The sequence below is a fragment of the Apus apus genome, chromosome 3 (assembly GCF_020740795.1).
Source record: "Apus apus isolate bApuApu2 chromosome 3, bApuApu2.pri.cur, whole genome shotgun sequence".
Classification (NCBI taxonomy): domain Eukaryota; kingdom Metazoa; phylum Chordata; class Aves; order Apodiformes; family Apodidae; genus Apus; species Apus apus.
Window position 1 is genome coordinate 22,856,930 of NC_067284.1, and position 14,624 is coordinate 22,871,553.

Below are 14,624 nucleotides of genomic sequence, written 5' to 3' on the forward strand. Positions count from 1 at the left end.
AGTACATTTTAGAAATCAAATGCTGCCAACTTAGAAATAGTAGAACAGAGACCAAGTTCAGTTGTTCCATCAGAGAAAGTAACAAAAAGGATACAAACATTGATCAGCATTCTGCAGTGCACTGTGGGGGTGGGGTAAGGCAGGGTAAAAGACATGGGAAAAAAGGGAGTGTTTTTTTGATAGTTCACTCAGGAGGTCAACATTCAGATGGCCCTTGGGTGCCCCAAAATGCAGTAGCACCAACAAGAACACATGTGCCCATCTGTTATTGATCACATTATAAAGACAGCTGTCTCTCACAAACCTGAAATGAGCCGTTAATTCTATATGTGAGCGTAGTGTCTGGTAGCAGGATAAACACTTCACTTGGAAGGGGACCTCTTTGCACAAAGATATCAGAAGGTTCTTTGCATAGGATGGGAAAGGTAATGGAAGGCCAGCCTTTGTTTCATCTATAATAAGGAATGGCAGAAAGTACAATCACGTTAAGAGTTCTTTCACTGTACTTCAGCTCAGATGACATATAGTTATCATTGCACTTGTTTGTCACAGAGTTCAGAAAGCAAGTTACCATGGGTCAGCTGAGTCACAATAATCCAGCAGTGGAAGCTTTAAGTAAAATAGCCTTAGTTTTTTAAACTTCTGAAACAATCCCTTATCTGAATCTGTTTGCATCTTGCTTTCTCATACTTAGTGACTGACTCTGCTCCCTTTTCCTCCTCCTACAAGGTCAAGTCAGGTATCTCTCTTAGGAAGGTTGTTACTGGCCTTCCTCCCCTCCATCTATCACCATCTGTCTACTCTTACAACATACACTTTTCTTTAAAGACACAGTGTATTTAAAAAAAGAAAGATCATGCAATCAATTTAACAAGCTCCCACATACTCTGACCATCTCTCTCTTTCCTCATCCTCAAATGTTAATTCCCCTTACATTTTTAGGGGCAGGACTTTCTGTTGTTCCAAGCACATACTCCATGTTTAATTGAGGTACCAGCAGAATAAAAAAAAAAAAAAAAAAAGTCTTTTGGAAAGTGAATGGGAAATGGCTTATATTGCTGTTAATTTTCTGCACCTTATGAGAAAAATTGTCTTTGAATTTACTGTTTAGCCACGGGTGATAATCAGCAGGCAGTAACTTGAGGTTATGCCTTTCAACTAACTTCACTGCCAGATCTTTCAGGGCATGCTGATAGTATTAACCATAAAGACCTATCAATGTGAAGGAAAAAACCGAGCACTTTCTATTCAGAATTAATAACCTATTTGAGAAAAAAAAGTACATTACATTTACAAACATAAGAGAACTCAGAACTGTGCAGCTGACTGTCACTTTTTATGTGACAGGCAGACTCAACCTGCAAGAAGATTCCTTCAAAGCCTGTCTTTACTGCATACCTCCTACTGCCTCTCTGGGGCAGGTCAGAAGTGGAAGACTGATTTCTGAAGATGCAAAATAACTATACCAATCCTTTTGGACATCTAGGCTTATCCTGAGACTATGCTATCTAAAACATGGCATCTTCTTAAATAAGAAGTCAACTTCATCTAAATCTCAGCTGTCTGAGCTGTTTACCTAACATTAAAGTAAATGCTTTAATGCCTACTGCTTACGACAAAGCTAAGAAGTCAACACAGCTATGATGGTTATTAACTCTTTTTTCAAGACCATGATCAGTCAGGTATTTCCTGTGGAGTCCAACAAGTATGGTTCAGGATGTTACCAGCTCACAAGATAACCTGTATGTTAGCCTCCTGTATTTTAGCAAGTGCAAGGCACCAGACTGGTAGCACTGTTCCAGCTAAGCAGGCTGAATTTTCAATTATACAGAGAAGAAATTTTCACAAGTCTTTTCCATCAGAAATGCCAAGGACATTGACAAGAAAAATAGCCTCCAGCAGACTTGACACAGTACAGTAAGGGGAAGGAACATCAGTCTGACTGGAACTGAAAAAGCAATTTCTGTGTTTTGGTCTGAGTTCCTACCAACACCCTAAATGTAAACTTATTTAGGATAGTAGTTGCACAGAGTCACTGGAGGATAAGAAGCTTATATGAGAGACCTTACAGCATAGAGATAAAGGCAAGTCTGCTTCTAAATACAGCAACTGATGGAGGAATCTTTTCTACACAAAAACATGAATTTCAAAGCATCTCCTTTTACAGAACTATATCACATTTGAGACCTTAAAAGAAAAACAAGAATTCAATAAAAACAAACTTAAAAAACATAAGCTTTCTTTCACAGCAGAAAAATGTAAGTCACTTTACATCATAAGGATCAATTATCAGAAGGAATGAAAAGCAGTGCACTTAGGAGCAACATACCACTCAATTTAGGAACCTGAAGGAAGTGCTTCTTTACTGACATATGCTGCAAGCATCCATCTCTCTTGGCAAAAAGGAGGAAGCATTTTGGACATGCAAAACACTGAATGTGCTGTGGAGGGAGATCTTTCTTATGTCCATCATTTTCATTTAGCTAGAAGAGAAAATGATCTACTTAGGAAAAATATTAAGTCTCATTTCCTTCTATTCCTCCTTCCATTCTGTGGCAATATTTTCACTTTCAGATTTTCAGCTACCACATCTATGTTTATCTACAGAATACCCTTATGCACTTCAGCTCAGACACAAGGGACTGGCCAAACTGCCACTGTCAAACTCAGCTCCACGTCCTTATTACACTGGCAACTTTTTCATTGCCTTCTTGCATCACTGGGAACAACCACCTTCCCCAGGAATTACAGTCTCCATCAGTTCTTAGCTAGTCCTTTCACCCAACCTCTCAGAAAAAGCTGTCACTAATGCATCAGTTTTTCTTCATGTCAGTTCTTCCCAAATCTTGCTAACCTCCAGCTTCTCAAAATGCTGCTCCTCACAGTAGCCTGACAGGCCTGTGACTTTTACTAAAGTCAACTCCTTTCACCTTCTTTGCCTTCTACATTAATTTCAGATCTCTGCCTTCAAGGCAAAGGTCTTTTAATTGCTTACTCCTTTGCTTATGTCACCCAAAGAATCTTCATGAAATGCTTACGCTTTCTTCCACAGCTTTGTTGAGGATTATCTCCTCATCCTTCCACACCAAAATGGAAATCCCATCTTCTTGTTCACTGCAAGAGTCATCCCCTTTCACAGAACCACAAAATCTTAGGGATTGGAAGGGACCTCAAAAGATCATCAAGTCCAACCCCCCTGCCAGAGCAGGGTCACCTAGAGCACATCATACAGGAACTTGTCCAGGCAGGTTTTGAATGTCTCCAGCAAAGGAGACTCCACAACCTCTCTGGGCAGCCTGTTCCAGTGCTCTGTCACTCTCACAGTAAAGAAGTTTTTGCTGATGTTTACATGGAACCTCCTATGTTCCAGTTTGCACCCATTGCCCCTTGTCCTATCATTGGACATCACTGAAAAGAGCCTGGCTCCATCATCCTGACACTCCCCCTTAACACATTTGTAAACTTTGATGAAGTTGCCCCTCAGTCTCCTCCAAGCTAAAGAGACCCAGCTCCCTCAGCCTTTACTCGTAAGGGAGATGTTCCACTCCCTTAATCATCTTTGTGGCTCTGCGCTGGACTCTTTCAAGCAGTTCCCCGTCCTTCTTGAACTGAGGGGCCCAGAACTGGACACAGTACTCCAGATGTGGCCACACCAAGGCAGAATAGAGGGGGAGGAGAACCTCTCTTGACCTACTAACCACCCCCTTTCTAATAGACCGCTGGATGCCATTGGCCCTCTTGGCTACAAGGACACATTGCTGGCTCATGGTCATCCTCCTGTCCACCAGGACCCCCAGGTTCCTTTCTCCTACACTGCTCTCCAGCAGGTCAGCCCCCAACCTGTACTGGTACATGGGGTTGTTCTTCCCCAGATGCAAGACTCTACACTTTCACCAAACTTGCCTGTAACTCCTGCTAACACCCCTGGACACACCATAGGCACACAACATGGAAGCAATGCAAAAAGAGCAGGGGCAAAGTATGATGCAGTCTTTCAAGAATTTCTATACTGAATTAAGTGGTCAGGCACTGGAACAGCCTGCCCAGGGTGGAGTCACTAACCTTGGAGGTATTCAAGAAATGTGTAGATGTGATACTTCAGGACCTGCTCTAGTGGCCAAAATTGTGGGTTGGTTTGGTTTTTTGTGGGTGTTTTTTTGTGTGGTTTTTGTGGGGGGTTTTTTGGATTTTTTTGTGTTGATGGTTGAACTCTGTGATCTCAAGGGTCCTTTCTAACCATGATGATTATGTGATATGAGTATGCATCAGGAGTTACTACTAGCTATAAGCAATCCATCTTTCAGAGTACCTAAAACTTCCTGTGAAATTAACACAGCTTCTGGAGAAGAGGTGGGTACATCACAATATTTGTTATTAAAACACTAATTTTCGAAACTATTATCCATTATTAAATTCAACATTAGCCTGTTTAAATAAAACCATGCACCCTGAAGATAACACCTGAGTATCTGTCACTGAGCTGAGGTGTTACAGCGATAAGTTATGAATAGAAGCAAAAGATAGCATTATAAAAAAAAATAAAGAGTGGAGGTAAGGAAGAACAACAACAAAAAAGCAGATACTATTAGCTTATATTCAAATCAAAGCTCAAACGCTAGACTATCCTTTTCCCTTCTGTGAGTAGCAGCAAATAAATCTATCAGAGACTGGAAACCGAGAAGAAACAGTTGCATCTGACTCACTCAAGTTTATTTTGTCATTCTGTTCCCTCTTTTTCCCCCACCCCTTTTCTGCTGCTTCTCTTTACTATCACTTATTTCACCCTAACTTCTTGCCTTTATCTGTCATAGTTTTTGAGATGCTAAAAAAAGTTGCTATTGAAAGGTACTGCCAATACAGGGACAAGAGTTTCGAGACAGAACTACAGTCTTCTCAAAAGGACAACCTAATGATCAGATCTAACGGGAATACTGTCAGGATACATCAGATGTTTGAAACACAGCAGAATAAGAAAAACTAACATAGAATGACAGAATGGTTTGGGTTGGAAGGGATGCAGAAGACCATTTAGTTCCAATCCCCCTGCATAGGCAGAGATAACTTCCACTAGACCAGGTTGCTCAAAACCCTGCCCAATTTGGCCTTGAACATCTCCAGGGAGGGGGCAAACTATCTTGAAGACTAAAAGAAGGGAGGGGAGAGAAAGAGGGTTAAAAATACTAAGTATACATCTTGAAAACTCTCTCCTATGTTCAGTCAGGTGAGTTACTTATCCTTACAATCTTGCCTTAGATAAAAGATGATCACTGTACTGCTGAGAGGTTGGAAACATTTTGCCGCATATCACACAGGCAACAGCATTATCTGAGGGTCCATGTAACATGACCGTTGGGTCACAAGGAGAATGATCAAACCTAGAAAGGAAAAAATAATTAAAAAACTAGTCCTCTCTAAATAGTAAAAATGTTATTTTCATGAGAAAAATCCTGTCTATTCAAGTTGCTGGACAAAAGTCTATCAAAGCTACCTTAATTGTAAGGCTTCTTACTTCCTCTGTCATTAACTATCAGTTGAAGTATCCTACACAGAGGTGATCCTCCCTGCAGCCTACCTGTTTAAATGACCACTTCACAGAGGAATCACAGTGTTTTTAGGAGGGTAGGCAAGAGGCCAGGACACAGCTGGGACACCTGACTCCAGCTGACCAAAGGGATGTCCCATAGCATATGATGCCATGCTCTGCAATAAGAGCTGAGTGAAGGAGGAGGAAGGGAGGATGTTTGAAGTGGTGGCATTTGTCTTCCCAAGTAACCATCATGTGTAATATATGAAGCCTTGCCCACTGATGGGAATTCTCTATTTGGCTTTGCTTGCATGCACAGCTTTTGCCTTACTTATTAAACTGTTTTTATATCAGCCCAGAGTTTTCTAACTTTTACCCTTCTGATTCTCTTTCCCATCCCACAAGGATGAGTGGGTGAGCAGCTGTGCTGGACTCAGCTGTCTATCAGGGTTAACCTAAAAAACTCCCTTCAACTTCTGTCTTTGCTACCTTCCCCATGACATATTCACTAGTTAAAAGGCAGTACATGCTGGAAGTGATGCCAGAAACAGTGAGTGCTGATTAGCAGTGATCAACTGTGAACAGATGTTTGGCCTACAACTCATGCTCTTCCTTCCCTTCATTAGGAAGATCTTTTTTATCTTATCAACAAATTGTATACATTAGCCTTTTGCTCTTTTTCAAGTTTGGATGAAAAAAATAACAGAACTGGTGAACAGAAAATCTTGTTTCTCAAAAAATCCCAGATATTAAAAAAGGCTAAACAAGAGGAAAAAACGCAATTCTGAAGAAAAAAACCAAACTAAACCAAACAGAAAAAAATCCAAACAAAAAAAACCCAAACCAACCAAACAAGAAAAACCCCACCACAAAAAACCCAAACCCATCCAACCAGGAAGTTCATCACATCATCTGTACACAATCTGTAACATTTTAATCTGCTCTCCAAATGGAATTTTGTCACTATAGACGGTTTAAAGTAGACTTGATGCTGGCATTCTAAGTTCAAGCACATTCTTTCACTATTACTTCTTGCACTGAGCTCTTTCACTATGTCTTTACCTTTGAAGGTGGCCTAGGAGAAGAGCTGCATTATCAAACTCCTTGTCACAGTGCATCACAGGACAAGATATGGGACTGCGGTTGACTCTTGCCTGACCTGCCCTCTTACAAATACGCCTTTTTCCACTGTTAATGGTGCCTGGTTCAAGATCTGTGTTGTAAAATAAAGCACTTAAATCAGAATCTGAATCATAAAAGCTTAAGAAAACAAACAAAATAACACACAAGCCCTAAGCATTTTAAAAAATCAACTTATATTAATTCTTTAAAGCAAGCTAACAATGTAACAATGCACTGTAATGCAATCAAACTACATAAAGTCTGCTCTTTCAGTTGAAGAATCTGTCTTTTCAACCTCCAGTAGGATTGTGCTTCTCGAGCACTTTGACACCCTTCCTCCAGGTCGTCCAGACAATATTTTAAATTCATTGAACTTCCTGAAGTTAGACTTACTTATGTAGATATATTCCTGAGCAACAGTTCAACAGTTACATTATTCTTTCTAGCAAGTTTGCTTATAAAAGAAGTTAACATAGCCTTAGCGATTTTTAGACTTTGTATATTAAGTTTTCTAAGCAGCAAAACATCAGAAAAATTGCTTTTATGGAAGTGAGTGTACAAGAACTTTTGAAATACATACTTGAGCAAACTTAGTATTTTAAGATCTGGTTATGCATTACAGACACCTGCAAGCTCAATGTCAATATTGCTCAATGCAATTATCAGACTTCTACTCTGTAACACAGGACTTAGAAAACAAACTTAAGTTTCCTATACTTACCTGGCATTTTTAACCACTGTCTGACACATGATCTTGCATCTTCTGTGTCAGTGTGCTGCCGAATAAATTCTAGTTCTTGCAATGCTTGAGCATATTGGGAATCAACTTTCTCCTGAAGGTGAAAATGTATTAAGGCAAAATGGTGATTAAATTGACAAAAAAACCAAAACAATTAAAGATTAAAGTATGTATACCAAAACTTAACTGTGGGTGTCTAAAAACCTAAGGGAAAAAATCCCACAGAAACCAAAGAGGGGGAGAGGGGAAATAATCTTGAACAACCTGATTGACTTCTATATAAAATAATATGGATGGAGTGTAGCAGAAATTAAAAAAAAATAATAATAATTGAAGAGTAACTAATTGTTATGCCCTAAATAAAAGCTACAGCTTCGGTCAATAATTTACTGTTATTGCACCTACTGAACTTTCTGAAGCACATACATAACCAAGATGATTTTTGAGACCGTAAGATTATAAAAACAGACAAATCATAATTAAAAAAAATGCAGCACAAAGTGATTATTGAAACAAGAGTCAATTTGTCCCACTGCTGAGGCAAAATAAACATAAATGGCAATTTCACTTTAAAGAGCAATTTTAATTCTTCAGATTGCACTACCTCGTGAGGAGCCACCCAGCAGGAAAATATTCATCATAAACAAAAGGAATTTTTAGCCTGACAGTGGGTGACTCCACTTTACAGTTGAAAAGCCGTACATAAGAGACGTTAACAGATTGCCAAATTCTAAGTGGAGGAGACAGGAGAAGGATGTGGGTCTCTGGACTTGCAGACTACTTTGGACTATATCTAACAGCCTTTTACTCTGCTGTGTTACCGTTGCATAGTTTATTGTAGATTATATGAAGCTGTAAATACAGCAAATTATGTAACTTAAAAAGCTATTAATAGTGTTCAGAAAATTAGGCTAGAAAGTCAACATGTTTCACAAATATTAGAATTGCATTTGTCCATGTTGAATTTCATGAGGTTCTTGTAAGCCCATTCCTTCAAGCTGTCCAGGTCCCACTCTTAAGCCTATTGACTGCATCTCCCAGTTTGTAATAAAAATGGCTGCACAATACAATTAATATGATTCAACTTTAAAATTATGTCTTATACATTGAAAAATGTATCCCATTATAAAATATTAGCTGATATAGAGATTTAATGTGGCAGACAACTTCCTGAATATCTCAGACAAAAGCAAGTAGATAGCTAGGTCTACTGCATGGTGGTTTGTGGCAACTGTAATTTTTCAATTATTTAAGCACAATAACTGATGCTAAGTTCCTTCTGCTATATATACACAAACAAGACAACAAGTTTTTGCCACTGGCTTGCATTAAGTTAGTTGGGGTTCCCCCCCCACCTCCGGTTAGGAATTCCAATAAGGCTATCAAATTGACCAGTTAAAAGCTACTGAAGATACAAAGTCCGTGTTATGTTTCAAAAGATGCCCAGGAATTAAAAAAGAAATCTCTAATTGCTAGTTCCAGGTCTGGCTCACCAATCTTTTTATTTACTTCATAGTGAAAACAAACACATTCCTGACTGCAAGGCCTGTGCTGTGCAATTCTACTGAAACAAAGTATGTCTAATACCTTAAAGGCTTTGTTCTTCTCTTCTTTCTGCCGTTTCTCTACTTCAACATGGCGCGCCAGACGAGCCAAGGTTGATGCAACTCGTTCTTTCTGATAGTCAACGTGATCTTTACGCTTAGTATCTCTCTACAATTGAAAAGTTAAAACTTTTATTTGGTAATTGCTAAGTAACAGGCACTAATATGGTGAAAAGTGATGGCCAAGGATCAGGACATAATTCTGTACAGATACTCTGATCCTAAGTTCCACGATCTACCTTGCTAGTTTTCCTATTTATCAGTATCTGTAACTTCTGTTAAGAGAAAGAAACCAATGCCCACACTCTACATATTCAAGGCAATTTAACATCAGCGCTGGCCTCACCAAAACACTAGAAGGCACATGGATGATTGTGCTGGGTACCCTAGAAGTCTCCAACAAATTAAAAATTCAGTAAATTATTCTAAGTAGGTAAACCAAAATCCTAAATATTTCAAAGGCAACATGCAACCCATGTGAAAAAAACTGAGAACTGGTATAATTCTTGCTCTAAGACAACATTGCCCAGTACCTTCAGACAGGCAGATCATTAGATTTTTCTAGCATAAGGGGTAGGCCACACACTGTAGTTTTCTTCTGCTACACGACCAAGTTGAACAATCACCACTGTGGCGTAAGCCTCTGCATAAGCAGAAAACTCACCTTTTCTTAAAAACCAAGTTCATTACACACATCCTCTAGTGCAACACTAGAAAACAAAAGTTAACAGATGGCCACTGCTGCCAACAGCAAGTTTCTGTCACTGTCCCTGTCAGAAGTCCTGCTGAGTAGGCACAATGGGGGTATATGAACTGACCAGCCTGCTTCTGACTCATACCTTTTTAGGAGGGATTATGAAGAATCAGGGTGAGGTAAGACCAGGTTGTTATCGGTATAAAGTCCCCTAGCAGTAAGCCAAATACATTTGCAGGCTAGAGACTAGACACATTGACTTCTGAGGTTGCTTGCAAAGTGGTATTTTTCTTCAACGCACTTGCTAAAACCACTGAAAGCCAAATAAAAGTTCCCAGTCAGTTCCAAGAAGACAAAAAACAAATTAGAAAAAAATGAAGAGCTGGCATTCTTGCCTTCCTCTCAACAGTAGATAACAAAAATCAAGACTTTGATGTTGGTTTATTTACTTATTACTTGTTAAAAACAGCTCTTAAGTTTGTTGTGTTTGTTTTTTTTAAGAGTAACTGATTAGAAAAAAATACAGGAGAATATTTTAATCAACTGAAAAGTCCCAGAATATATTACAGCATACTCACGTGAACATAAGAACTGCTGCTAGGTTCTTCATCCTCACTACTGACAAGATCAATGCATTCAACTACAGGTCTCAAAGGTCCTTCCTGAAAAAAAAAAAGGGGTGCTAAAAACACACACAAGCATTAAATTGTCTTCCTCAGAGATAAAATGCTGCATGCATTGCAGCGTATTGTCCGCATTAGCAATACCTGAAGGAGAAATTCACCAAGGTTTCAGGAGTGTGCAGTATTAGTATTTCTGCACTGCAACTTTTCCACTTAACAGACTAATGCAGGAAACTGGCAAAACATGCAAATAAGTATTTACAAATAATTTCAGCACCAACTTACACATAGGTATCAACCAGAAAAAAGTATCAAATTAACATTCTTGGCTTGCTTAACTACATTATATCATAGAATCATAGAATCTTAGGGGTTGGAAGGGACCTCGAAAGATCATCTAGTCCAAGCCCCCCTGCTAGAGCAGGGTCACCTAGAGCACATCACACAAGAACGCATCCAGGTGGGTTTTGAATGTCTCCAGTGAAGGAGACTCCACAACCTCCCTGGGCAGCCTGTTCCAGTGCTCTGTCACTCTCACAGTAAAAAAATTTTTTCGGATATTCACCTTGAACCTCCTATGCTCCAATTTCCACCCATTACCCCTTGTCCTATCACTGGTCATCACTGAGAAAAGCCTAACTCCATCTCCCTGACACTCACCCCTTACGTATTTGTAAACATTAATGAGGTCACCCCTCAGTCTCCTTTTCTCCTTCTCAACTACATTAGATCCACATTTTTAAAAATACTCTACTTGCACCATGAATTCGATGGCAATAGGGCAGCAGGCTGTTAACAAGACAGGGACAGTCTTAGATTTCACTAAGAAATGCTAAATGTTTTTACATTGTTTTTCGAGGTTTGTTTTCGTTTTGTTTGTTCATCTTTTTATTTAAAAAAACAGATATTCCATAAGCAGGTTACAAGTGTCCTCTCTGTACTTGGATCATAATGAGGGGCAGGGTCATTTTACTATAAAAGAACACACATTTCACCTTTACACACCACATACCCAAAAGCACAAAGACACAAGTCCAAATCGTCTGTCCAGCATTCATTTGCAAAGATGTGCATCCCGAAAGCACGGCCAGGACTCCACGTAGCTATACGGAGGACAAAGGACCCTGGCCATCAGCAACTACTTAGAGGTCTTCTCTAGTCTTTCTAGCTTGGCAGCCATGTGTTCCTTTTTTGTATTTCCCATCTTTTGTCTCCCTCCATTCTGCCCCTCCTTTGTGAATCACAAAAGGCTACTGATCGTTTTTGTCTCCTCCCTAAGATGTCTGAAGGCTCCAGCCGTTTTTGTCGTCTGCAATCACCTTAATGGTTTTAGCCTTGGCTTTTATCTGTAAGAATGCAGTCCCTTGCTTTCCTGATCCCAGTGTCTTCAGAAACTTCACATAGATGGCTATAGACCCCATAAAGCCTGTGAATCTCTTCACTCCTGCCTTACCTTCCCAAGCAAACTGAATGGAGGCCAGACAAATCCATAGGAAACCAGACATTATTAGTGCTGGCATCAGTTAACCTGATCTTATTTGTACAACTTGTTCCCTAGGGAAAATAATCTCTCTGTTCTTGCACATATCCCTGCCATCCAGCACCACTTCACTGATGAAGGCCAGAGGACAGGCAGCATAAAAAACGCTCTGCTTTTCTTGGATATTCAACAAATGTATCTCAAAGCTACATTCACATAAGCCACAGGTCAGCATTAGACTAGGTACTGTACTGTAGCTATTATACAGTGCTTCACAATTTGAGAAGATCGTTTAAGGCCTCTAACCCCTTATATGCTTCCTCTTTTCAACAAAGTGTGGTGTTTTTGACATTGTTTTGCAGAATGAGCAGTGCTTTATGCCATTAACCTCAGTGGAACTATTCATGAAGCAGAATGCTATACACTGTGATTACCAGAAAAGGTGTCTACAGTGACTTTTCCTATATCGCAATGATCACTGTAAACCTCCACTCATCTGCCAGGACTCTCAAGTCTATATTGTCTCTATGACATAATCTTATACCTTTCCAAAGAAAGGGCAGATAAACCCTTAGGATAAGCATGTTATCTGCCACAAAGATTTACAAATTATCTTTAAATCCAGAAGTAACACTTTCCATCAAAATATAATCAGAATCATCAACACAGTACACAAAGACCCACTCCTATTTTATCAGGCCACTGACAGCACATTGACAAGAACAGGCAGTATTGTCTCCAGTTCAAGATCTACTTACTCCAACAAACTCAATATCATCTTCACTTTCAGAAACTGATGATTTACTCTCTTGACTGCTGACAGAGCTACGGGACTCCATGGCCTAAAGAGAAAAAAAAAACAAGCAAATAATGCTTTATAAGTTTATTTCGTAATTTTCTTTTAACTACACAGCACTTCTGGTTTATGCCAAATCGGGCATTACAGCCTGTCTGCGCTCAAGAAGCCTCTCTGTATCATTCACCGATTACCATTAACACGAATAAGTGATAATAACGTTGACTTAAATCCCATCGTTGAGGTCGGGGATCCCTCGCGAGAGGCAGGCCGGAGCCCCAGCCCAACACCAGGGCCACAGCCCAAGCACAGGGCGGTTCACTAACAGCCGGGGTGAGCTCGGGGGCAACGAGCAGCTACCGGCCTTTCTGACGCCTGTGGCCACCTCCAGGCCGCAGCAGCGCCAGGCGGCTTTGCTTCTCGCTCCAAAACCAGCGCCAAACCGCAGGTCTCCGTGAGCGCGGCGGCAGCGCGGCAGCGCGGCCCCAGCGGGCAGCCTTGCTGACTCACGTCTCTCCCCGCTCCGCACGGGCAGCCCAGCCCGGCCCGGCCCGGCCCGGCACGGGCGGCCCCGCACGGGCAGCTCGGGGCGGGCGGCGGGTGAGGAAGCGGGTCCCGGGCGCGCGCGGGGTTGCCAAGCGACGGCCCCGCGCCCCTCACAAGGCCCGGCGCGCGCGGGGTTGCCAAGCGACGGCCCCTCGCAAGGCCGCGGCCGCACTCGCCCCGGCCCCGCACCCCAGGGCACCCCCGCGCCCCGACCCAGCCCGCCCCCGCCTTCCCTTCAACCAGGCGGCAGCGGGGAGGGGAAAGGCGGGGCGAGAGCATGGCGCGGCTTGCCGGGATTTGTAGTTGCCGCCCGCTTCGCCTCGCTCCCTCTCCTCTCCCCCCACGGCTGCCGCGACGGGGCCGTGGCCTACCCCCTCCTCCCGCGGCAGCGTTTCGCGGCTCCTTCCTTCCATAACTTTCTGCTTCCCCTCTTCCGCCTTGCGACGGGTCGCGCAGGGTCGCTGCTCAAAGGAGGAAAAGGCGCACTGCTTCCGGGGGAGGCGGGGGGCGGCCACCGGGGCTGGCGGGCGGGCGGAGGGAAGGCGGGACAGCCGCCTCTCCTGAGGGGAGCGCCGGGGCCGGGCGCTGCCGCCGCATCGCTCGGCATCTTCAGGCAGCCAGTTTTCACTCTGCTGCCGGCTTACCCAGCCCTCACCTTCTCTGTGAGGATCTTACGGAAGCCTGAGCCCCCAGCACAGAAAAGGTGCGGACCTGTTGGAGCGTGTGTCCGAGGGAGGGCGACGAAAATGGTCAGAGGGCTGGAGCACCTCTCCTATGAAGACAGGCTGAGGGTGTTGGGACTGTTCAGCCTGAAGAAAAGGCTCCAGGGGGATCTTATAGTCACCTGCCAATACCTGAAAGGGGCCTATAAGAAGGCTGGGGAAGAGCTTTTCACTAGGGCATGTAACCATAGGACAAGGGAACAGTTTCAAGCTAGAGCAGGATAGATTTAGTTTGGACCTTAGAAAGAAGCTCTTTACGATGAGTGTGGTGAATCACTGGAACAGGTTGCCAAGAGAGGTGGTGGAGGCCTCATCCCTGGAGACATTCATGGTCAGGCTTGATTGGGCTCAGCAATCTGGTCTAGTTGGAGATATCCCTGCTTATTTTAGGGGGGGTTGGACTACACGAACTTCGTGACCTTCCAATGCAATACATTCCATGATTCTGTGAAGTTCAGATTGACAATATCCCTCACTACCCCCTCATCTACCAGGCCAATCATTTTATCATAGAAGTTTAACAAGTTGGTCAAGCATGACTTCCCCCCTTGGTAACACCAAACTGATGACTCCTGATGATTTTCTTGTTGCTGAAGTGCCTGCAAATCATTTCAAGGTTTAGCTGACCCACCACCTTCCCAGAGATCAGGGAGAGGCTGACAGATGTGTAGTTCTGTTGTCGCAAAAGGTGGCGTCCATCACCCAGAGTGCAAAAAGCAAATCCACACACAGAGTTGAGATACTTCATTTAGTATTGAGTTATGCACAGAAAGG

General features: G+C 42.3%; 1 protein-coding gene across 3 annotated transcripts in view; it reads right to left on the reverse strand.

Moving 5' to 3' along the window:
• The window catches only part of LOC127382542 (E3 SUMO-protein ligase ZNF451-like), a 34,549-nt gene extending 20,976 nt beyond the window's left edge, over nucleotides 1-13,573 (reverse strand). For 2 of the 3 annotated variants that reach the window (XR_007888975.1, XM_051614302.1), the window contains exons 1-9: nucleotides 13,500-13,573; nucleotides 12,545-12,628; nucleotides 10,262-10,345; nucleotides 8,973-9,098; nucleotides 7,368-7,479; nucleotides 6,587-6,737; nucleotides 5,249-5,375; nucleotides 2,330-2,483; nucleotides 305-452 (exon numbers count right to left, since the gene is read on the reverse strand). Coding sequence is in view for 2 of the 3 variants with exons in the window: in XM_051614302.1 (XP_051470262.1) it covers nucleotides 305-452; nucleotides 2,330-2,483; nucleotides 5,249-5,375; nucleotides 6,587-6,737; nucleotides 7,368-7,479; nucleotides 8,973-9,098; nucleotides 10,262-10,345; nucleotides 12,545-12,628; nucleotides 13,500-13,541 (1,028 nt within the window). In the remaining variant the exon portion in view is untranslated. The remainder of the gene's footprint in view (nucleotides 1-304; nucleotides 453-2,329; nucleotides 2,484-5,248; nucleotides 5,376-6,586; nucleotides 6,738-7,367; nucleotides 7,480-8,972; nucleotides 9,099-10,261; nucleotides 10,346-12,544; nucleotides 12,629-13,499) is intronic. The other variant, XM_051614303.1, reaches the window with a different exon arrangement.
• Between the last annotated feature and the right edge of the window lie 1,051 nt (nucleotides 13,574-14,624).